The 23,723-nt window shown below is 51.4% G+C and overlaps 1 protein-coding gene across 4 annotated transcripts in view; it reads right to left on the reverse strand.

Moving 5' to 3' along the window:
• CRTAC1 (cartilage acidic protein 1) overlaps positions 1-23,723 on the reverse strand; it is an 899,879-nt gene that overhangs the window by 89,630 nt on the left and 786,526 nt on the right. For all 4 annotated transcript variants that reach the window (XM_068257816.1, XM_068257817.1, XM_068257818.1 and 1 more), the window contains exons 10-11: positions 20,257-20,357; positions 18,072-18,240 (exon numbers count right to left, since the gene is read on the reverse strand). In XM_068257816.1, coding sequence (XP_068113917.1) covers positions 18,072-18,240; positions 20,257-20,357 — 270 coding nt within the window. The remainder of the gene's footprint in view (positions 1-18,071; positions 18,241-20,256; positions 20,358-23,723) is intronic.

Raw genomic sequence — 23,723 nt, forward strand, 5'->3', positions numbered from 1 at the left:
GCGTCTGTCAGAAGCTGTGCCGCATGGGAATTAGCGCACAGAGGCGTGTGGGGTTAGCGCTGTAGCCGACGGGTCTTTTGCTGTGTCACTGGTTCTCACGCTTTGCACAGATTAGCATCCCCCGCTGCTCGGAGACCCCCAGAAAACCTCAAAGTCACTGACACGGCAACGCAGCAGCCTAGACAGATGGAAGGTTTCCAGGATTATTGTCAGTCTATTTCTGAGGTCCGGAGACTGAAGTCCTATTCCAATCCTGATCTGATTATGTCAATAAGCTACGCATATGCCGAGCCATCACCAGCCTCATTGTCTCATGTCTATAATAACCAATAGGCAGCTGTACGGGGTTAATGGACATGTCTCTGCATATCTCCCAACATTCTGAGATAGCAAAGAGGGGTACCTTTAGGACACTCCCTCACCACTCCCCTAGTCACACCCTCACCACACCCCTAGTCAGGTATACCATAAAGAGTTCATAAGCAAAAGATGTAATTTTATAATTCGCACACTAGTCACTAGAAGGAGAAGGCAATTGTCGGGAGGGGAAGGTTAGCATTGAGCACTAGGAGGGGGTGGAAAGGGGGGTGTAAGTGTCGGGCACTAGGTGGGGAAGGTTAGTGTTGGGGCACCAGAAGGGGAAGGTTAGTGCTGAGGCACTGGGAGAGGGGGAGATTGGCGTGTAGCACCGGGAGGGGGAGGTTAGCAAGGGGCACTAGATACGTCTATAGTAAAATATTGGTAATGTTATGTAACCAACTGGAGTTGACACCGCTGATATGCATCCAGGGTCGGGATTTACCTTAAAGGGATACTGTAGGGGGTCGGGGGAAAATGAGCTGAACTTACCTGGGGCTTCTAATGGCCCCCCGCAGACATCCTGTGTTGGCGCAGCCACTCCCAAATGCTCCGGCCCCGCCTCCGGTTCACTTCTGTAATTTCTGACTTTAAAGTCAGAAAACCACTGTGCCTGCGTTGCCGTGTCCTTGCTCCCGCTGATGTCACCAGGAGTGTACTGCGCAGACACAGACCATACTGGGCCTGCGCTGTGCGCTCTTGATGACATCAGCGGGATCGAGGACACAGCAACGCAGGCGGAGCATTGGGGAGTGGCTGCGCCAACACAGGATGTCTGCAGGAGACCATTAGAAGCCCCGGGTAAGTTCAGCTCATTTTCCCCTGACCCCCCTACAGTATCCCTTTAAAGGAGTTATCAGCTAAAATAAGAAAAATGCGCTTTACTCACCTGGAGCTTTCTCCAGCCCCTAGCAGCCAACTGTCCCACGCCGACCGCTTCGCTCCCCGCCACCGCCCCGTTCTCCGTACTCAGTGCGGAAGCCGACCCCGAGGTCATCCGCACTGCTCCTGTGTGAACTGCCGCTGTCAACCAAGCCCACGTGCAGTGATGCTCAAATACCCCTTTTCAAAATTCGAGTTAGGTCGAATTCGAATAGTAAATTATTCGAGGTCAGTCGAATATTCGAGTCGAATAATTTTTACTATTCGATTCGACCTCGGAATTCGAGCTCACTATTCGAGTCGGTATTCGAGCTCATTATTCGAGCTGACTATTCGAAATGGCCTTAAATAGCTTCCAACACTTGTTTTGAGGGTGAATGATGCAAGAAACCTCTTTTTTTCCAAGTAACAACAGCAAGTGATTATGTGGGGATATTCCTTTAAAAAAAAAAAGTTGAAAAGAGAAGTTGTGTCCAGAAATTTGTTCAGTACTGTATATATCTCCTTCTCCTTCTCCTTCTCCTTCTTCTTCTTCTTCTTCTTCTTCTTCTTCCTCCTCCTCCTCACTATTCGAGTCGGTATTCGAGCTCATTATTCGAGCTGACTATTCGAAATGGCCTTAAATAGCTTCCAACACTTGTTTTGAGGGTGAATGATGCAAGAAACCTCTTTTTTTCCAAGTAACAACAGCAAGTGATTATGTGGGGATGTTCCTTTAAAAAAAAAAGTTGAAAAGAGAAGTTGTGTCCAGAAATTTGTTCAGTACTGTATATTCTTCGTCTTCTTCTTCTTCGTCTTCTTCTTCTTCTTCGTCTTCTTCTTCTTCTTCGTCTTCTTCTTCTTCTTCGTCTTCTTCTTCTTCTTCGTCTTCTTCTTCTTCTTCGTCTTCTTCTTCTTCATCTTCTTCTTCTTCTTCATCGTCTTCTTCTTCATCGTCTTCTTCTTCATCGTCTTCTTCTTCATCGTCTTCTTCTTCATCGTCTTCTTCTTCTTCTTCATCGTCTTCTTCTTCTTCATTGTCTTCTTCTTCTTCTTCATCGTCTTCTTCTTCTTCTTCATCGTCTTCTTCTTCTTCTTCATCGTCATCGTCTTCTTCTTCTTCATCGTCATCGTCTTCTTCTTCTTCATCGTCTTCTTCTTCTTCATCGTCTTCTTCTTCTTCATCGTCTTCTTCTTCACTTATTTCTCTTTTCAAATTTTTTTTTTTTTTAAAGAAATGCAGCTATTTTTGAGCGTAACAAATAGCTGGTGGCGCACGTATGTTGGAAGCGCCATTGTATGTGCTCCCTGGCAGTGGAAACACACAGACAGCAGGATGTAAATTCAGCAGCAGGAGGAGGAGAATGAGTGTGTGGCAGCAGGCAGTCAATGAGGCAGGCAGCGTGACATAATAGCCCTGGTACCTAGCGGTGATACCAGGGCTGTAAATAAACACAGCAGGCAGGAGGTCCCAGACAGCGGTCGTGCAGCCCACATTGTGTCCAATACACAACTGGGACAACACAGTTTTCAACCCGGGCACCTCAGAAAAATTAAACCTTTTTTTTGGGGGGGTTTTTTTTGTTTTGTTTTTACAACAAATTACACAGATATAGCTATTTTTTGACGTAATAGCTGGTGGCAGAGTGGCAGCAGAAGGTAAATCTGTGTACCCTGGCAGTGGGAAACACAGACAGACAGCAGCAGCAGCAGGAGGAATGGAGGAGTAATGTGAGTAGCTATTGTTTGACGTAATAGCTGGTGGCAGAGTGGCAGCAGAAGCTAATTCTGTGTACCCTGGCAGTGGGAAACACAGACAGACAGCAGCATCAGCAGGAGGAATGGAGGAGTAGTGTGAGTGTGGCAGCAGGCAGGCAGCGTGACATAATAGCCCTGGTACCTAGCGGTGATACCAGGCCGTAAATGAACACAACAGGAGGTCCCAGACAGCGGTCGTGCAGCCCACATCGTGTCCAATACACAACTGGGACAACACAGTTTTCAACCCGGGCACCTCAGAAAAATTAAACCTTTTTTTTTTTTTAATGGTTTTTTGGTTTTGTTTGTAAAACAAATTACACAGATATATAGCTATTGTTTGACGTAATAGCTGGTGGCAGAGTGGCAGCAGAAGGTAAATCTGTGTACCCTGGCAGTGGGAAACACAGACAGACAGCAGAAGGGCAGTACACAGCAGCCCACTGTAGGTGTAAAATGTGTGGCTGCAGGCGACGTAATAGTCAAAGTGAACCAGGCTGGCTTAGTGAGCAGGAGCCAGGAGGTGGTAAAGGGTGGTAAGGCACATTAACGATGGTTCTTAGCCAGTTCATGTCCCCCTCTCGCCGACAACAGGGGCCAGGAACTCGCCTTCCACCCACGCCTGGTTCATCGTGAGAAACGTCAGTCTGTCCACAGACTTGTGAGACAGACGTGAGCGTTTCTCGGTGACCACACCACCAGCTGCACTGAAGCAGCGCTCGGACAGCATGCTGGAAGGGGGGCAGGACAGCACTTCCAGGGCGTACTGCGCCAGCTCGCTCCAGATCTCCAGGCGCTTGACCCAATACTCCATGGGATCAACAGGGGCATCGCTGTCAAGCCCGCTGTAGGACCCCATGTAGTCAGCCACCATGCGGGTCAGGCGCTGGCTGTGACCGGAGGAGGATGCTGCTGCATGCACCTCCTCTCTAGTCACTGCTGCCGGAGCCTCTACAGTCCTGTAGAGCTCGTGGCTGAGAGACAGCAGGTCTGTGGGGCGCTTGCTGCTGGATGCAGGCACCTGCTGCTGCCTCTGTGCTGGCTGCTGGACAGTGGGGGTGGAAGGCTGGGGGAAGGCTTCCTCCAAGCGCTCAACAAGGGCCTGCTGCAAGCTCCTTATTTGTTGCGCTGGGTCTCCTCCTGCAGGCGGCAGGAACTGGCTCAACTTCCCCTTGAGGCGTGGGTCCAACATCATGCTGATCCAGATGTCCTCCCTCTTCTTCATCTGGATCACCCTGGGGTCTCTGCGCAGGCACGTCAGCATGTGCGCTGCCATTGGGAAGAGGCGGGCCACGTCTGCTGGCACATCGACGGCAGTGCTGCTGTCCTCATCCTCCTCCTCTGCCTCGTCAGCCTCATCCTCTCTCCACCCCCGCACCAACTCAGCTGCACTGTGCTGCTCCCCCTCATCAGCAGCAAGGTCAGGGACCTCCACCAAGTCCTCCTCCTCCTCCCCCTCCCCCTCAGAGGTGGACTGTGCAGCTGCTTGCCGCTCCTGCTGGTCCAAGGCTGCCGCTCCCTGTTCCAGCAAAGCATCGAGGGCCCTGTTCAGCAGACAAACCAGGGGCACCCACTCGCAGACCATAGCATGGTCCCTGCTCACCATGTTAGTGGCCTGCAGAAAGGGAGCCAGCACTAAGCACACCTGCTGCATGTGCCTCCAGTCATCATCGGGGACGATGGACGGGATGTTGCTGGTCTTGTCCCTTCTCTGAGCGGCGGAAACAGTGGCCAGGGCAAGGTACTGGTTGACAGCGTGCTTCTGTTCAACCAGACGCTCCAACATCGCCAGGGTGGAGTTCCAGCGAGTCGGAACGTCAAGGATCAGCCGATGGCGTGGCAGCTCCAGCTCCTTTTGCACGTCTTCCAGGCTCGCACAGGCTGCAGCCGAGCGCCGGAAGTGACGCACAACGTTCCTTGCCGTTTCCAGCAGTTCGCCCATCCCCTGGTAGGTGCGCAAGAACTTCTGCACTACCAGGTTCAGCACGTGGGCAAGACAGGGGATGTGGGTCAGGTTTCCCCTGTCTATTGCGGCAACCAGATTGGCCCCATTGTCGGCCACCACCTCTCCGACTCTGAGGCCTCTGGGGGTCAGCCAAATCCTCTCCTGCTCCTGGAGTTTGGCCAACACATGGGTTGCCGTCAGCTTGGTCTTCCCAAGGCTGACCAAGTGCAGCAGCGCTTGGCAGTGGCAGGCCTTCACGCTGCTGCTGAGGCGGGGGGTTTGGCCAGGTGTGCCGGAGGATGGCAGAGGATCGGAGGAACCTGCTGCAGTTCCCCTGACCCTGCGGGGTGGCACCACCCACTGTGTTGCTGCTGCTGCTGTGCCCGCTGCTGCTCTCCCATCCTCACCCCCTTCCACCAAGCTGACCCAGTGGACAGTGAAGGACAGGTAGCGGCCTGTCCCGAAGCGGCTGCTCCAGGAGTCCATGGTGACGTGGACCCTTTCACCAACCGCGTGCTCCAGCCCTCGCTCCACATTGGCCATCACAAAGCGGTGCAGTGCAGGAATGGCCTTGCGGGAGAAAAAGTGTCTGCTGGGGAGCTGCCAGTCTGGGGCTGCGCAAGCAAGCAGCGCACGAATGTCGCTCCCCTCCTGCACGAGCGTGTACGGCAGGAGTTGGGAGCACATGGCCCGTGCCAGCAAGCCGTTCAGCTGCCGCACGCGACGGCTGCTGGGAGGCAGAGCCCTAACCACCCCCTGGAAGGACTCGCTCAAAAGGCTCTGGCGTGGCCTTTTGCTGGCACGGGAATCAGCAGACACAGCGGAGGAGGCCACTGAGGACTGGCTGCCAGAACAGGCGTCAGTGTCGGCGGCAGGAGTTGCAGAGGGGGGAGGAGCAGTGCGTTTCCGCACTCCTGCTGGTGCTGCTGGAGGAGCAGGAGGGCGGGTGGCTGCTGCTACTGCTGCTGCTGAAGGCTGTGCAGTGATGGGTGTGGTGCCACTGCCAGCACCAGATGCCTTCAGCCTCTGGAACTCCTCATGCTGGTGGAAATGTTTCGCAGCAAGGTGGTTGATGAGCGAGCTGGTGCTGAACTTTAAGGGGTCTGCACCTCTGCTCAACTTCCGCTGACAGTGGTTGCAAGTGGCGTACTTGCTGTACACAGTGGGCATGGTGAAATATCGCCAGATTGGTGACAGAAACATCCCCCTACGGCATGGAAGCGCTGCTGCCTGTCTCCCTGTGGTGGTTGGGGGGGGGGGGGGGGGCTTGGGTGCGGCTGGTGGTGGTACTGGCAGATGCTGCTGCTGCTGCTGCTGAGCCTGAGACACCAGCAGGCTGTGGGACCTGCCTACTGCTGCCAATGCTTGCAATGATGCGCCTCCTTGCAAGGCCCACAAGAGCATCCTCCTCCTCCTCCTCAGAGCTGCTGAGGACGACATCCCCTGGAGGTGGTGGCACCCAGTCTCTGTCTGTCACCGGGTCATCATCATCCTCCCCCTCCTGAAACATGTCCTGCTGGGATGATGACCCCCCAAACTCCTCTCCTGATGCATGGATGGGCTGCTTGACTGTCGCCACAGTCTTGCTGTCCAATCCCTCATCCCCCAAAGTGCCCATCAGCATCTCCTCCTCAAAATCGCCAACAACAGCAGACAATACCCTGATGGTGCCTGGGGTAAAAATACTGCTGAGTGACAGGTCGCCAACTTGTGACGGTGAACTGGCCTCCTCCCCAGACCCTGCTGGGCGGCTGCTGCGAACAGGGGTGGTGGTGGTGGTGGTGGTGGTGAGGGTGGAGGCCTCGGATGCAGAGCTGATGGCGGGCTGCTCATCCTCCGTCATGAGTTGCACCACAGTGTCTGCATGCTTTTCCTCAATGGGACGTTTCCGACCCGGCTGGAGGAAAATCGGAGCAGGTGCTACACGCTGCTGCTGCTGTGTCTCTGCAGCGTGAGTTGCAGATGCTCCTGCTGGACGGCGCCCAAGGCGTCCACGGCCAGTGGCTATGGGAGGAATGTTAGCCACTGACGCTGCTGCTGCTGCTGCGGAACTGTGCATGGTGGCGCGGCCGCGGCCTGCCACAATGCTGCTCCCTCTCCTCCTGATTCCCTTGCTGCCCTTCCCCTTGCCCAAACCGCGCTGGCTGCCACTTCCAGACATCTTCGATGTTTTGGGCGTATAGACAAAAGTTTTTTAAAAGGGCGGGTGAAAAGTGGGGTACTTTAATGGAGTGGGTTGGTGGGTGAGGTGACTGAGTGAGTGTCCCTAGTACAGTAAGTAAGTAGTAACAGTCAGGAAGTACAACTAGCAGTTACAATAATCAGTAGTAATCACAAGTAAATTTAGTGTGTGTACACTACAGACAGTGAGTGCACGCACGCGCAAACACGCGCAGGAGCTAGCCTATGAACAGTGACTGAGTGAGTGTCCCTAGTACAGTAAGTAAGTAAGTAGTAACAGTCAGTAAGTACAACTAACTAATTACAATAATCAATCAGTTATCAGAAGGAAATAGAGTGTGTGTAGTGTGTGTACACAGACAGTGAGTGCACACACGCAGGAGCTAGTAGCCTATGAACAGTGACTGAGTGTCCTAGACTCCTAGTACAGTAAGAGTAAGTAGTAACAGTAAGTACAAATAACTAATTACAATAATCAATCAGTTATCAGAAGGAAATAGAGTGTGTGTAGTGTGTGTACACAGACAGTGAGTGCACACACGCAGGAGCTAGTAGCCTATGAACAGTGACTGAGTGTCCTAGACTCCTAGTACAGTAAGAGTAAGTAGTAACAGTAAGTACAACTAACTAATTACAATAAGCAATCAGTTATCAGAAGGAAATAGAGTGTGTGTAGTGTGTGTACACAGACAGTGAGTGCACACACGCAGGAGCTAGTAGCCTATGAACAGTGACTGAGTGTCCTAGACTCCTAGTACAGTAAGAGTAAGTAGTAACAGTAAGTACAACTAACTAATTACAATAATCAATCAGTTATCAGAAGGAAATAGAGTGTGTGTAGTGTGTACACAGACAGTGAGTGCACACACGCAGGAGCTAGTAGCCTATGAACAGTGACTGAGTGTCCTAGACTCCTAGTACAGTAAGTAGTAACAGTAAGTACAACTCAGTGGCGTTCCTACCTAAGGGCGCAGGGGGGCGGGGCGCACCGGGTACCAGTCAGCCAGGGGGGTGTCGCCACGACCCCCCTACACCTGACTAAGGAGGGGAAGAGCAGCGCTAGGAGGAGGGGTGACAGCAGGGATAGCGGCGGGGAGGGGGAAATATCCCCCCCTCCCTCACCTGGGTCCCCTCCTTCTGCCTCTCTTCTCCCCCCAAAAATGCGGGCAGCGGGCCGGTGGCAGTGGGCAGCGAGCAGGCGAGCGCGGAGTATACTCACGTTACGCTGCCCACTGCCACCGGCCCGCTGCCCGCATTTTTGGGGGAGAAGAGAGGCAGAAGGAGGGGACCCAGGTGAGGGAGGGGGGGATATTTCCCCCTCCCCGCCGCTATCCCTGCTGTCACCCCTCCTTCTAGCTACACGGGGGGGGGGGGAACTATACTACCTAAACTGGGGGCCACTATACTAGCTGGCAGCTGGGGGCCACTATACTGGAGGCAGCTAAACGGGGGGGGGGGGGGGGCACAGGGCACTATACTAGCTACACTGGGGGCATCTATGGGGGCCACTATATTACCTATACTGGGGGGGGGGGCACCATACCAGCTACAATGGAGGCAACTATACTATCTAAACTGTGGGCCACTATACTAGCTATACTGGGGCAACTATGGGGGCCACTATACTAGCTATACTGGAGGGAAGCTCTACGGGGGCCACTATACAAACTACACTGGGGGCAGCAACACTACCTACATTGGGGCAGCAGCTATGCTGCCTATCCTGGGGGCAACTATACTAGCTATATTGGGGCAACTATACTACCTTCACTGGGGGCAACTAGCTACCTATACTGGGGGCAACTGCTAGCTACCTATACTGGGGGCAGTGGCGGGGGGGGGGGGGTGTGCTTAGGGTGCTGAAGCACCCCTTAAAATTCTCCAAGCACCCCCCAGCGTGAACTGACTTTCGGCATCTAATAGACGCCGTATCAGTTCACCGCAGCGGCAGAGCAGGGCTATAGTAAAATGTCCAAAGCCCTGCTCTGGAGACTTTGGGAGTTGCTGGCTGCAGAGGATCGTGGGAGCTGCGCACTGGACGGAGGCCGGAACAGGAGCTCTGCTGCAGGTGAGTAAATGGTTTTTTTTTTCTTTTTAATTTATATTAGCAGCCAGGGGTAGCATTTATGTTCTGGCCAGGTCTGCTACACGATTGAAGTGTTTTCTGGACAGGTCTGCCACACGATTGCATGTATTTTCTGGGCAAATCTGCCGACATGATTGAACGTATTCTCTGGGCAAATCTGCCGACATGATTGCATGTATTTTCTGGCCAAATCTGCCGACATGATTGCATGTATTTTCTGGGCAAATCTGCAGACATGATTGAACGTATTCTCTGGGAAAATCTGCCGACATGATTGAACGTATTCTCTGGGAAAATCTGCCGACATGATTGAACGTATTCTCTGGGCAAATCTGCCGACATGATTGAACGTATTCTCTGGGCAAATCTGCCGACATGATTGCATGCATTTTCTGGGCAAATCTGCCGACATGATTGCATGTATTTTCTGGGCAAATCTGCAGACATGATTGAACGTATTCTCTGGGAAAATCTGCCGACATGATTGAACGTATTCTCTGGGAAAATCTGCCGACATGATTGAACGTATTCTCTGGGCAAATCTGCCGACATGATTGAACGTATTCTCTGGGCAAATCTGCCGACATGATTGCATGCATTTTCTGGGCAAATCTGCCGACATGATTGCATGTATTTTCTGGGCAAATCTGCAGACATGATTGAACGTATTCTCTGGGAAAATCTGCCGACATGATTGAACGTATTCTCTGGGCAAATCTGCCGACATGATTGAACGTATTCTCTGGGCAAATCTGCCGACATGATTGAACGTATTCTCTGGGCAAATCTGCCGACATGATTGAACGTATTCTCTGGGCAAATCTGCCGACATGATTGAACGTATTCTCTGGGCAAATCTGCCGACATGATTGCATGTATTTTCTGGGCAAATCTGCCGACATGATTGAACGTATTCTCTGGGCAAATCTGCAGACATGATTGAACGTATTCTCTGGGCAAATCTGCAGACATGATTGAACGTATTCTCTGGGCAAATCTGCCGACATGATTGAACGTATTCTCTGGGCAAATCTGCCGACATGATTGAACGTATTCTCTGGGCAAATCTGCCGACATGATTGCATGCATTTTCTGGGCAAATCTGCCGACATGATTGCATGTATTTTCTGGGCAAATCTGCAGACATGATTGAACGTATTCTCTGGGAAAATCTGCCGACATGATTGAACGTATTCTCTGGGCAAATCTGCCGACATGATTGAACGTATTCTCTGGGCAAATCTGCCGACATGATTGAACGTATTCTCTGGGCAAATCTGCCGACATGATTGAACGTATTCTCTGGGCAAATCTGCCGACATGATTGAACGTATTCTCTGGGCAAATCTGCCGACATGATTGCATGTATTTTCTGGGCAAATCTGCCGACATGATTGAACGTATTCTCTGGGCAAATCTGCAGACATGATTGAACGTATTCTCTGGGCAAATCTGCAGACATGATTGAACGTATTCTCTGGGAAAATCTGCCGACATGATTGAACGTATTCTCTGGGCAAATCTGCCGACATGATTGAACGTATTCTCTGGGCAAATCTGCCGACATGATTGAACGTATTCTCTGGGCAAATCTGCCGACATGATTGCATGTATTTTCTGGGCAAATCTGCAGACATGATTGAACGTATTCTCTGGGAAAATCTGCCGACATGATTGAACGTATTCTCTGGGCAAATCTGCCGACATGATTGAACGTATTCTCTGGGCAAATCTGCCGACATGATTGAACGTATTCTCTGGGCAAATCTGCCGACATGATTGAACGTATTCTCTGGGCAAATCTGCCGACATGATTGAACGTATTCTCTGGGCAAATCTGCCGACATGATTGCATGTATTTTCTGGGCAAATCTGCCGACATGATTGAACGTATTCTCTGGGCAAATCTGCAGACATGATTGAACGTATTCTCTGGGCAAATCTGCAGACATGATTGAACGTATTCTCTGGGCAAATCTGCACACATTACGTGTATTTTCACCCGGGTTCACGTCAAATTACAGTTAGCTCCGCCCTCATCCGATCATGGCCACGCCCATTTTTTTGCCTGCTATAGCGCCTCCCGTTTTTTGCCCCTTCACCTTTTTTTTTGGGGGGGGGGGGGGGTGTCTTATAATACCCAGCACCGGGTGTCAAATGCCCTAGGTACGCCACTGGTACAACTAACTAATTACAATATTCAATTACAATAATCAATCAGTTATCAGAAGGAAATAGAGTGTGTGTAGTGTGTACACAGACAGTGAGTGCACACACGCAGGAGCAGCTAGTAGCCTATGAACAGTGACAGTGAGTGTCCTAGTACAGTTACAGTATATAACTACAATACTAATACAATCAGTAGTAAAGGACAGCAGAAATACTGGTATAGAATAGAGAGAAATAAACAGAGGACAGGAGGACAGCTGCCCACACAGGCAGGCCCTGAGGCCTAAAGCTGTAAGCTTGCCTGCAGCAGCTGTCTCTGTCTATGTAACACAAAAGCTACTAACTAAAATACAATGTCTAACTAACTAACAACAATATAGGTGTGTATAGGAGGTGTATGTGAGCAAAAACGCTAGGTAAATGACCACAATAGAGCTCTTGCTAAGCCAAAGCACAAAGGAGCAACTCTCTCTCTGTACAAGTCTCAGGCAAGGACGGAGAAACGTAACATGGCGGCCGCTATTTATAGGGTAGGGGCTGGCCAGGGTCCCCCTCTGTGATTGGCTGCCGTCAGAGGGCCTGGGAGCCCTCTGATTGGCTCTAAGGACATCAATCTGGGCTATGACGCTATTCGAGCTCGGTACCGAGCTCGAATAGCGCCGTTTGCTCGAATAGCTCGAATAGTGAATGGGCTATTCGAGTGTACTCGAATAGCCCATTCGAATAGCTACAGCTATTCGGAGCTCGAATACCGAGCTCGAATAGCTGGAAAAGAGCTCGAATATTCGAGCTACTCGAATATTCGAGCTCTGCTGAGCACCACTGCCCACGTGTACGCGGCTTACTGCGCAGGTGCAGAACTACTACCAACTGTACAGTAAGCCGCGTACAACATTAGCTTGATTGACAGCGGCGGTTCGCACAGGCGCAATGCGGATGACCTCGGGGTCGGCTTCCGCATCGAGTACGGAGACCGGGACGGCAGCGGGAGTGGAACGGTCGGCGTGGGACAGTCGGCTGCGATGGGCTGGAGAAAACCCTAAGTGCGTAAAGCTCACAAGGGAAGTAAGGGAGGAGTGACAGCTAGGCCAGTCAGCACACTTGGGTTGCGATTCAGTGGAGGTTTGTAGCTTCATGGAGGGTAAAGTCTAGATTGCAAAGACATCTTTGCTTATAGGCACCTGTGAGGTAAATCTGGGCCTGCATGCATGGAGGGCGGAGTCTAGGGTGCCAGGACATCTGTGCCTATAGGCTCCTGTGAGGTAAATCCGGGCCTGTATGTGTCTATTGTTTTTTTTTTCTTTTCCATTTATCCTGTGATTTATTTAGGAAAATATTCTACGGGCATCTGCACAATATCAGCATTGTATAGAGAGCATGGATGGAGATGAATCATTCATTCTGCTCTGGATTCCTATGAAGAGAGCCGCTGATCTGGCTCAGCCAGGTGACTATAAAGCAGATTATCAGACGTCACCCACTTCCTGCCGCCAGGTGACACGCCTTCTCCTTCCCGCCACATTTTCCGCACCCCGGCCATGTGTCTGAGTCACAGCTGATAAAGCCCTATTGCAGGCAGCGTCTTGTGAAATCCTCGTCTCCCAATTACCAAGAATTCCTCCTCGCTAATGAAAGGAGCAGAGAGATGAGAGATGGGGAGCAGAGCCGCTCGAGTGCTGCCAAGACCATCAAAGCTCATTTTTTGTTTTAATTCCTAAAATAACAAACCTTCCAGATTAACCAGACCTGTTAACTCATTGGTGCCGCCAGCGGTGACTACACAGCGGCCCTCACATCTCGCTGCTAGTCAGCGCGCCGAACTGTGAGCTGAGATGTTCAACGCGCCACATCCGTCAACTTAACCCTTCTAATGCCATTACGGCGCCGTCAGCGATGACTACACAGCGGCCCTCACAAGGTAATGTATGATAATGATGATGCTTCTCTGCACACAGGGATTGGGGGACGGGTGTCGCAGGGTTAGGCATTGGAGGGAGGGTTTCTGTGCGTGAGTAGGGTTAGGTTTAGTTGTAGTAAAATATCGGTAACATTCAGACGCACTCAGGGATGCGAGTGCTTGCAAAGTTGTCCAAGGAGCCCCAAAGACGTGAACGTTCACAGGCGACAGTGGTGGAGAGAAGACCGGGAAGGCGCTATGGGATCCAGAGCTTTCCTTCTACATAGGTAGGTATCTACATTTTTCTCTAGCTTCACATTTCCTTTAAGTGTGAATGAGGCTATTGCCGAAAAATGAAATTCTGATTGTGAAGTTCTGGAGGAGGAAAAAGCTGTGAAAAGTTCTGGAGGCGGGGAAAGCTGTGAGGAGTTCTGGAGGCGGGGAAAGCTGTGAGGAGTTCTGGAGGCGGGGAAAGCTGTGAGGAGTTCTGGAGGCGGGGAAAGCTGTGAGGAGTTCTGGAGGCGGGGAAAGCTGTGAGGAGCTCTGGAGGCGGGGAAAGCGGTGAGGAGTTCTGGAGGTGGGGAAAGTCCAGAGGAGCTCTGGAGGCGGGGAAAGCCGTGAGAAGTTCTGGAGGCGGGGAAAGCCATGAGGAGCTCTGGAGGCAGGGAAAGCCGTGAGAAGTTCTGGAGGCGGATAAAGCTGTGAGGAGCTCTAGAGGCGGGGAAAGTCCAGAGGAGCTCTGGAGGCTGAAAAAGTCCAGAGGAGCTCTGGAGGCGGAAAAAGTCCAGAGGAGCTCTTGAGGCGGGGAAAGCCGTGAGGAGCTCTGGAGGCGGGGAAAGCCGTGAGGAGTTCTGGAGGCGGGGAAAGTCCAGAGGAGCTCTGGAGGCGGGAAAAGCTGTGAGGAGTTCTGGAGGCGAGGAAAGCTGTGAGGAGCTCTGGAGGTGGAGAAAGCTGTGAGGAGCTCTGGAGGCGGGGAAAGTCCAGAGGAGCTCTGGAGGCGGGGAAAGCCGTGAGAAGTTCTGGAGGCGGGGAAAGCCATGAGGAGTTGTGGAGGTGGGGAAAGCCGTGAGGAGTTCTGGAGGCGGGGAAAGCCGTGAGAAGTTCTGGAGGCGGGGAAAGCCGTGAGGAGTTCTGGAGACGGGGAAAGCCGTGAGGAGTTCTGGAGGCGGGGAAAGCCGTGAGGAGTTCTGGAGGAGGGGAAAGCCGTGAGGAGTTCTGGAGGCGGGAAAAGCCGTGAGGAGTTCTGGAGGCGGGGAAAGCCGTGATGAGTTCTGGAGGCGTGGAAAGCCGTGATGAGTTCTGGAGGCGTGGAAAGCCGTGATGAGTTCTGGAGGCGGGGAAAGCCGTGAGGAGTTCTGGAGGCGGGGAAAGCCGTGAGGAGCTCTGGAGGCGGGGAAAGCCGTGATAAGTTCTGGAGGCGGGGAAAGCCATGAGAAGTTCTGGAGGCGGGGAAAGCCGTGAGAAGTTCTGGAGGCGGGGAAAGCCGCGAGGAGCTCTGGAGGCGGGGAAAGCCGTGAGGAGCTCTGGAGGCGGGGAAAGCCATGAGAAGTTCTGGAGGCGGGGAAAGCCACGAGAAGTTCTGGAGGCGGGGAAAGCCACGAGAAGTTCTGGAGGCTGGGAAAGCCGCGAGAAGTTCTGGAGGCGGGGAAAGCCGTGAGGAGCTCTGGAGGCGGGGAAAGCCGTGAGGAGCTCTGGAGGTGGAGAAAGCCGTGAGGAGCTCTGGAGGCGGGGAAAGCCGTGAGGAGCTCTGGAGGCGGGAAAAGCCGTGAGGAGCTCTGGAGGCGGGGAAAGCGCTATAAAGTAAGCACAGGACATAAATACACTATAGAGTATTACAGCTGGTAGGTTCTCATTTTCCAGTGGCGGACGGGTATGCTGAAGACGAGAGACGTAACCAGACAATGACCTGCGCTATCGGAATACACTGTGGCTAGTCAGCTTAGCATAATCCCACTTGAGCCGGATTTATAATGATCGCGGTTGGAGAGCAGTTGTTTTACATAGATATCACAGGTAGTGTTTGACAACCGTACCATAAACATGTCTGGGTATTTCGGTTTTAGGCCGACGGCCTCAGGTTGTTGCTAAGCTACTAGTGGGGAAAGTTAGGCAACGGAATAAAGAGAATACTTCTCTCGACATTTCACATTGAAGAAACAGTCTTTCTATTTCAGGAGCGTTCTGCTCGGACGTGTCGAGTGACAGGACAGGTCTGCACAGGAATGAAAATGGAAAATTCTGTTTAAAGAAAACCTGTACTGAGAAAACGGCCCCTGGGGGGTACTCACCTCGGGACTGGGAAGCCTCCGGATCCTATCGAGGCTTCCCCCGTCCTGCGTCCCACGGGGGTCCCGCTGTGCCCCTCTGAACGTCGGCGATGTAAATATTTACCTTCCAGGCTCCAGCGCAGGCGCAGTAGCGGCGCTGCGCTCCTAAGTAGGCGGAAATGCCCGATTTCAGTCGGGTCTGCTCTACTGCGCAAGTCTCTGGCGACTGCGCAGTAGAACGGATCTGACTGAGATCGGGTATTTCCGTTTACTTCGGAGCCGTAAGCCGAAACAGCGCCCCCGCTGGAGCCTGATAAGGTAAATATTGAACAGGCTGACGGATTTGTTGGGCCAGCTTTGAAGGGCTGCAGCGAGACCGCCGTGGGACTGAGGAGGACGGGGGAAGCCTCAATAGGATCCGGAGGCTTCCCCCTCCCGAGGTGAGTACCCCCCAGGGGAGGTTTTTCTAGTTACAGTGTCTCTTTAAGATTGGCTTATTGACATTCAAATCCTTGCTCAATCTGGGCCCCGGATACCTGAAGGACTTGTTACAACTACATCACACCTTCCACAACTTCAGATCAAAAGGATCTAATAGCTTAGTCAAGCCCAAACTTCAGTCCACCTCAAAACCTTTGGAGACAGAGGCTTCTGTCATGCTGCCCTTACACTTTGGAACTCCCTGCCACACCCAATCGGGACATCTCCATTCCTGGAAGCATTTAAAGGGGCACTATAGCGGAAAATTGTAAAAAAAAAAAAAAAAAAAATGACTTCTTATTTGTCTATGTTTGCACATATTTTAAGAGTAAAATGAGCCATAAATTACTTTTCTCCTATGTTGCTGTCACTTACAGTAGGTAGTAGAAATCTGATAGAAGCGACAGGTTTTGGACTAGTCTATCTCTTCATAGGGGACTCTCAGGGATTTATTTATTTTCAAAAGCACTTAGTGAATGGCAGTTGCTCCGTCCAACTGCCAAAAAACAAACTGTGTGGCCAGCATCATCGTTTAAATCCTTTTTAGGGAATATCTTTATAAAGAATAAAATCCTTGCTAAGAATCCCCCATGAACAGATGGACTAGTCCAAAACCTGTCGCTTCTGTCAGATTTCTACTACCTACTGTAAGTGACAGCAACATAGGAGAAAAGTAATTTATGGCTCATTTTACTCTTAAAATATGTGCCAACATAGACAAATAAGAATTAAGTTTTTTTCCAATTTTCCGCTATAGTGGCCTTTTAACCTGCTGAGCGGTCTGGACGAGCTCAGCTCATCCAACACCGCCAGAGGCTGCCGCTCAGGCCCTGCTGGGCCGATTTTCATCAAATAAAGTGCAGCACACGCAGCCAGCACCTTGCCAGCCGCGTGTGCTGCCTGATCGCCGCCGCTCTGCGTATGAGCAGATGAAGGATAACTTGACATTACACCGGGCCCTCCACTCCGCCTCCCGCCCTCCCGCGGTTGGTAATCTTCTCCGTCTGCCCCGGAACGTGGAGCGCGGAGCGGGGTGTGCTGGCTGTCCGGCGTCTCAGGTTGCCATGGCTACCCGGCGCCGCGTCACAGATCCATCTGGAGGAGGCAGCGCCGCGAGCAGCGGCGAAAGAGGGTCCCCCCAGTCGCCTGAGCCCTGCGCAGCCGGAACAAAAAGTTCCGGCCAGCGCTAAGGGCTGGATCGGAGGCGGCTGACGTCAGGACGTCGGCTGACGTCGATGACGTCACTCCGCTCGTCGCTATGGCGACGATGTAAGCAAAACAAGGAAGGCCGCTCATTGCGGCCTTCCTTGTTTATTCTGGGCGCCGGAGGCGATCGGAAGAACGCCTCCGGAGCGCCCTCTAGTGGGCTTTCATGCAGCCAACTTTCAGTTGGCTGCATGAAATAGTTTTTTTTTTTATTTTAAAAAAACCCTCCCGCAGCCGCCCTGGCGATTTAATCAGAATTCCAGGGTGGTTAAAGAGAAAACATAACCAAGATTTGAACTTCATCCCAATCAGTAGCTGATACCTCCTTTCCCATGAGAAATCTTTACCTTTTCGCAAACTGATCATCAGGGGGCGCTGTATGGCTGATATTGTGGTGAAACCCCTCCCACAGTATGATGTCAGCACCTCACAGCTCTGAAGGCCTGACATCACACTGTGGGAGCCTAGTTGCATTGTGGGAAATAACAGCTGTTTACAACTGCCAAAAAAGCAAGCAGCATCTCCTTCCAGTGACATCGCCTGCCAGCAGTAAAAATGTCACCATGTGATAAATGTCAGAATGTAAATCAGGGAGAGGAAAGATTTTACAATGGGCAAACACTGACTAAATCATTTATACATATTATTGTAAAAATGAAGCACTTTATTACATTATTTTCACTGGAGTTCCTCAGAGTCCAAATGGAAAATCGACTTGTTTAGTCACCTATTTCCTCTGTAACACAGTTCAGCCAGCAGCCTACAGTATACTGATCTGAGACATGTCTATGTGCTTTGAGTCCTATGGGAGAAAAGCGCTTTACAAATAATATTGTATTATATTATTATTGTTGTGTTACCTACCGAGACCAAAGTGTGCCACGGGTTCCATCTCACAGAGGTAGCCAGATCCACCATCGATGATCCTCAGATGAGCTCCGCTCTTCTTGGTGTACAGAACCACCTTCGCACCGCGGGCAAAAGCACCAAACTTGCTGCGCGGTATCACTCGGAGCCAGTTGTTCTTCAGGCCCTGAAATGCAAAGGATGGCTAATCAAGCGTGAGAACTTCCACTGAGAAGACCACGTCTGAGAATGGGATGGTGCTTAGTCACATTTTGGAGATCCGACCTGTGCTTGGACCTCCTACATAACAGAGCTTCTCATGAGAATGTGATCTACATTGTGGTCCGTGATGCATTGCTCCCAACTGTCCCGCTTTTGGAGGGCAGTCCCTCTTTGTGAACCCAATCCCCCATGTCCCTGTTTCCTCCTCATGTGTCCCTGTTTCAGGACTTATGCACAGATCTGTGTAAATATTTGTATTCGTCTACTGAAAAATGTATCTAACTGACTCTAAACTTTATTCCCATCATTTTAATTGATATATTCTCTATTCCTAGTGACCAGGCTATTTTTTTTCAAATTAGGGCTCTGCAGCTTTTATGGCTTGCTGCAGGGCCATACATCCGTGCACACAAATGATCCCCCTCCCCTTTTCTGCCCACCAACAGAGCTGTCTGTTGGTGGGCTCTGATCGCTGCTGCAGGGTTTTTTTTTTAATGTATATTTTTTTATAATATGTACTATTTCTTTTATTTATTTTCCACCCTCTCCCTTCCTTCCCCGCTAGCCAATCACCGCGATCGGCTGTCTTAGGCATCAGCCTATGACAGCCGATCGCTCCTGTGCCTCCCCAGGGGACAGCTGAGGCACACGGCTGCTCTCCCCAGTAACAGCGCTGCCGTAGATCGCATCACTGTACAATGTAAATAGACGGCAGTTTCGGTGTCTAACAGTCTCCTAGCGGAGATCGCCATAGGGAGAGAGAGGAGCTCCGTCATTCAAGCAGAGATGTGCGATCCACAGCAAAACACGCCCCAGGACTTGGCACCAATTGGCATCATGCGGTCCTGGGGAGCCGCCACGTTCACGCCAATTGCCGTGACGCGGCTGTAATGGAGTTAAAGAGAACCAGAGACGAAGCACCCCTATGTATTATCATATATACCAATGGGAACATGACAGTAAACACCTACTCTGCTCTCTGCTTCATTCTTCTCTGCTCAATCTGCTTGTTATCAGCTCTGATAAAATCTCCGTCTGAGCATTCAGTCTAGCTTTCCCAGAATGATTATAGCTGAGCCAGTCTTCTGTGATGTCCTCTCAAGCCCAAGTCTGCCCCCTTGTGGCTCTGCTTTCCTGCTATGTATCCTCTTAGCAGGAAATCAGAGCCAGAAGGGGGCGGGCTTGGGCTTGAAAAAACATCACAGAAGACTGGTTCAGCTATAATGATTCCTGAGCAAAGCCAGACTGAATGCTCAGTCAGGGATTCTTATCAGGGCTGATAACAGGCAGAATGAGCAGAGAAGAATGAAGAAGAGAGCAAAGTAGGTGTTTACTGCCATGTTCCCATTGGTATATATAGTAAAATACATGAGGGTGCTTCGTCTCTGGTTCTCTTTAAAGAGAACCCGAGGTGGGTTTGAAGAATGTGATCTGCATACAGAGGCTGGATCTGCCCATACAGCCCAGCCTCTGTTGCTATCCCAAACCCCCCTATGGTCCTCCTGCACTCTGCAATCCCTCATAAATCACAGCCACGCTGCTGACAAATAGCTTGTCAGAGCTGGCTGTGTTTATCTCTATAGTGTCAGTCTGCTGCTCTCCCCGCCTCCTGCAGAACTCCAGTCCCCGCCTGCATCCCTTCCCTCCCTGCTGATTGGAGGGAAGGGACGGGGGCAGGGACCGGAGCTATGCAGGAGGCAGGGGAGCAGCTGAGACTGACACTACAGATGTAAACACAGCCTCACAGCACGGCTGTGATTTATGAGGGATTGCAGAGTGCAGGGGGACCTTAGTGGGGTTTGGGATAGCAACAGAGGCTGGGCTAGGCAGATCCAACCTCTGTATGCAGATAACATTCTTTAAACACACCTTGGGTTCTCTTTAAGCTATACATGTGTTGTGTTAAAACTGGCATGGTCCCAGAATTATTCGCCAATCGCTTTCTCGTCTTCACCGGGACCTATGAGGTGTCAATTCTCACCTGCTTCCCTTTGAAGACAGATATCGGTTGTGCCATAGACTCTCCGTGAGAAATAACGAGGTCGAGCACGCCATCTCCATCAAAGTCCGTCACAGCTCCGCCTACAAGGAAGACACCAGAAATGGTTCATAAGATGCACGTCTGAAGGAGATGTCACACACTGACAGATTAATGCGACCTTGTATTGACATATAATAGAATGCATTAAATTATTCAGGATACCCATTTTTATGCTAATTTTTAGATTTGCTGTGTAAACTATCTAAACTGTAGATGAGATACTGTATATAGACAAGTTACTTGTTATATAGTTAGTTTTTCATCTCGGATCCGCTTTAAGGTGTGTTGGTTTTTTTCACTTCAGTTTTGCTGAAAGGTTAGGCATCGGTAGTGGGAAGGTGAAGGGTTAGATTAGGCGTAGGTTTAACTTGAGGGTCCTTTCACACCGAGGCGGTGAGTGTTTTTGCCACACCCTACCTCTATGCAGTGAAGGTATGTGGAGACTTTCATACTCCGACGTTACGGCGCAGCAGAAGTGACGTTTTCGCCGCATCCCCGACGCAGGTCAAGAACTACATTACTGCGCGGCTTCTGCGTCGATTTGTGCCGATCTACGTCAACCCGGAAGTCAGGTTAGTCTATGGTGACACATGGATTTTTAAAAAAAATTACTGACGTGACGACGCGACGCACGCAATACTCTTACGCATACCTGAAACAGGAAGTGACGGCAAGCGCGCATCACACGTGTCACTTCCTGCTTGGCCGGTGGCCAGAGAGGGAACACAGCGCAATAGCATGGTGTTCCGTGAAGGCCGGTTTTGGGCGGTGCAGCGGGCGCGACGCTTCGCTGACGATGGTTTCTGGTTTGAAGCCAGCCTCAGTCAATTATTGGTATTTAGTGCTGATATTTTATGATTCTTTTGACACTTTCATAGTAGAATATGGGTAATTAAATATGCCGATATTCTACTATTGGGTTTCCTGGATGCTGAATTTTACTGGTGCCCTTTATTAACATACACGGGTTGCTTACTAATGCGCCAGTCTCCACCTGCCTGTGCTACACTCACATACAGTCAGGGGTGAGCCTGGGGTGCCTGGCACCTGGGTGCAAGATTTTCTCTGGCGCCTATGGGAGTGGTTAAATTAACCACGCCCAACCACATAACCACACCCATGTCCTGCCTAATCACACTCACACCTTCCACTAGAGTTGGGCGAACAGTTCGACTGTGTTAGCCGAACTGCAGCCGAACTGTTCGGCTGCCCAACCTGACATTTTGCTGTGGCTCTTACTACTTCCGGGTCGCACTCTCTACGCATGAGTGACGTCACACACATGCGCAGAGAGTGCCCGGCAACGGGAGCACGATCTAGGACGCGCTCCGCCGGGCCAGCGCAGACGTACTACTCCGGGTCATTGCGACCCAGAAGTAGTAAGAGCCACAGCAAAATGACAGGTTGGGCAGCCGAACAGTTCGGCTGCAGTTCGGCTAACACAGCCGAACTGTTCGCCCAACTCTACCTTCCACCTCTTTACGCATGCATGCGATACCCCATTCCTACCCCTCTTCCATGGGCTTGCTCCTGGCTGGCTTTGGCTGCCTGCGAGTCTGCTAGTCACACACTGCGTATTTATGGCTGCCTGCGGCCACCCTACACTTGCTCGCTGTCGTCGGCTCCTCCCCCCGCCAAGCCCAAGGTGGGCTGCCTGTATCTTTCCCGTTGCGCCACACAGCCTGCCAGTGTTGCCAACCTTTCATGTTATTTTTTACTGACAAATACTTAAAAATTTACTCACAAAAGATTTTTACTGACAAAATTTCCCCACTAAATGCACATAAGAGACAGCGTTTCACCAGTAAATGCACGTAATGAGAGACAGCTTGTCCCCAGTAAATGCACATAATAAGAGACCGCTTTTCACCAGTAAATGCACATATTAAGAGACCGTTTTTCACCAGTAAATGCACAGAATAAGAAACCGCTTTTCACCAGTAAATGCACATAATGACAAACAGCCAGTGTCCCCAGTATATGTAGCCAGCCTGGACCCCTTCTAGGTAGTGAGTGACAGGGAGCCCCGTTTAGGTAGTGAGTGACAGGGACCCCGTTTAGGTAGTGAGTGACAGGGAGCCTATTTGGCAGTGAGTGACAGGGAGCCCTTTAGGCAATGAGTGACAGGGACCCCTTTAGGCAATGAGTGACAGGGACCCCTTTAGGCAGTGAGTGACAGGGAGCCCTTTAGGCAGTGAGTGACAGGGAGCCCTTTAGGCAGTGAGTGACAGGGAGCCCTTTAGGCAGTGAGTGACAGGGAGCCCTTTAGGCAGTGAGTGACAGGGAGCCCTTTAGGCAGTGAGTGACAGGGAGCCCTTTAGGCAGTGAGTGACAGGGAGCCCTTTAGCTAGTGAGTGACAGGGAGCCCTTTAGCTAGTGAGTGACAGGGACCCCTTTAGCTAGTGAGTGACAGGGACCCCTTTAGGCAGTGAGTGACAGGGACCCCTTTAGGCAGTGAGTGACAGGGAGCCCCATTAGGTAGTGAGTGAGTGACAGGGAGCCCCATTAGGTAGTGAGTGAGTGACAGGGAGCCCCATTAGGTAGTGAGTGAGTGCCAAGGAGCCCCATTAGGTAGTGAGTGAGTGCCAGGGAGCCCCATTAGGTAGTGAGTGAGTGCCAGGGAGCCCCATTAGGTAGTGAGTGAGTGCCAGGGAGCCCCTTTAGGTAGTGAGTGAGTGCCAGGGAGCCCCTTTAGGTAGTGAGTGAGTGCCAGGGAGCCCCTTTAGGTAGTGAGTGAGTGCCAGGGAGCCCCTTTAGGGAGTGAGTGCCAGGGAGCCCCTTTAGGGAGTGAGTGAGTGCCAAGGAGGCCCTTTAGGTAGTGAGTGAGTGACAGGGAGCCCCATTCGGTAGTAAGTGAGTGACAGCGAACCCCATTAGGTAGTGAGTGACAGGGAGCCCCATTAGGTAGTGAGTGACAGGGAGCCCCATTAGGTAGTGAGTGAGTGACAGGGAGCCCCTTTAGGTAGTGAGTGAGTGACAGGGAGCCCCTTTAGGAAGTGAGTGAGTGACAGGGAGCCCCATTAGGTAGTGAGTGAGTGACAGGGAGCCCATTAGGTAGTGAGTGAGTGACGGAGCCCCATTAGGTAGTGAGTGAGTGACAGGGAGCCCCTTTAGGTAGTGAGTGAGTGACAGGGAGCCTCATTAGGTAGTGAGTGAGTGACAGAGCCCCATTAGGTAGTGAGTGAGTGACAGGGAGCCCATTAGGTAGTGAGTGAGTGACGTAGCCCCATTAGGTAGTGAGTGAGTGACAGGGAGCCTCATTAGGTAGTGAGTGAGTGACAGGGAGCCCCATTAGGTAGTGAGTGAGTGACAGGGAGCCCATTAGGTAGTGAGTGAGTGACGTAGCCCCATTAGGTAGTGAGTGAGTGACAGGGAGCCTCATTAGGTAGTGAGTGAGTGACAGGGAG

This window comes from Hyperolius riggenbachi, chromosome 10 (assembly GCF_040937935.1).
Source record: "Hyperolius riggenbachi isolate aHypRig1 chromosome 10, aHypRig1.pri, whole genome shotgun sequence".
Classification (NCBI taxonomy): Eukaryota; Metazoa; Chordata; class Amphibia; order Anura; family Hyperoliidae; genus Hyperolius; species Hyperolius riggenbachi.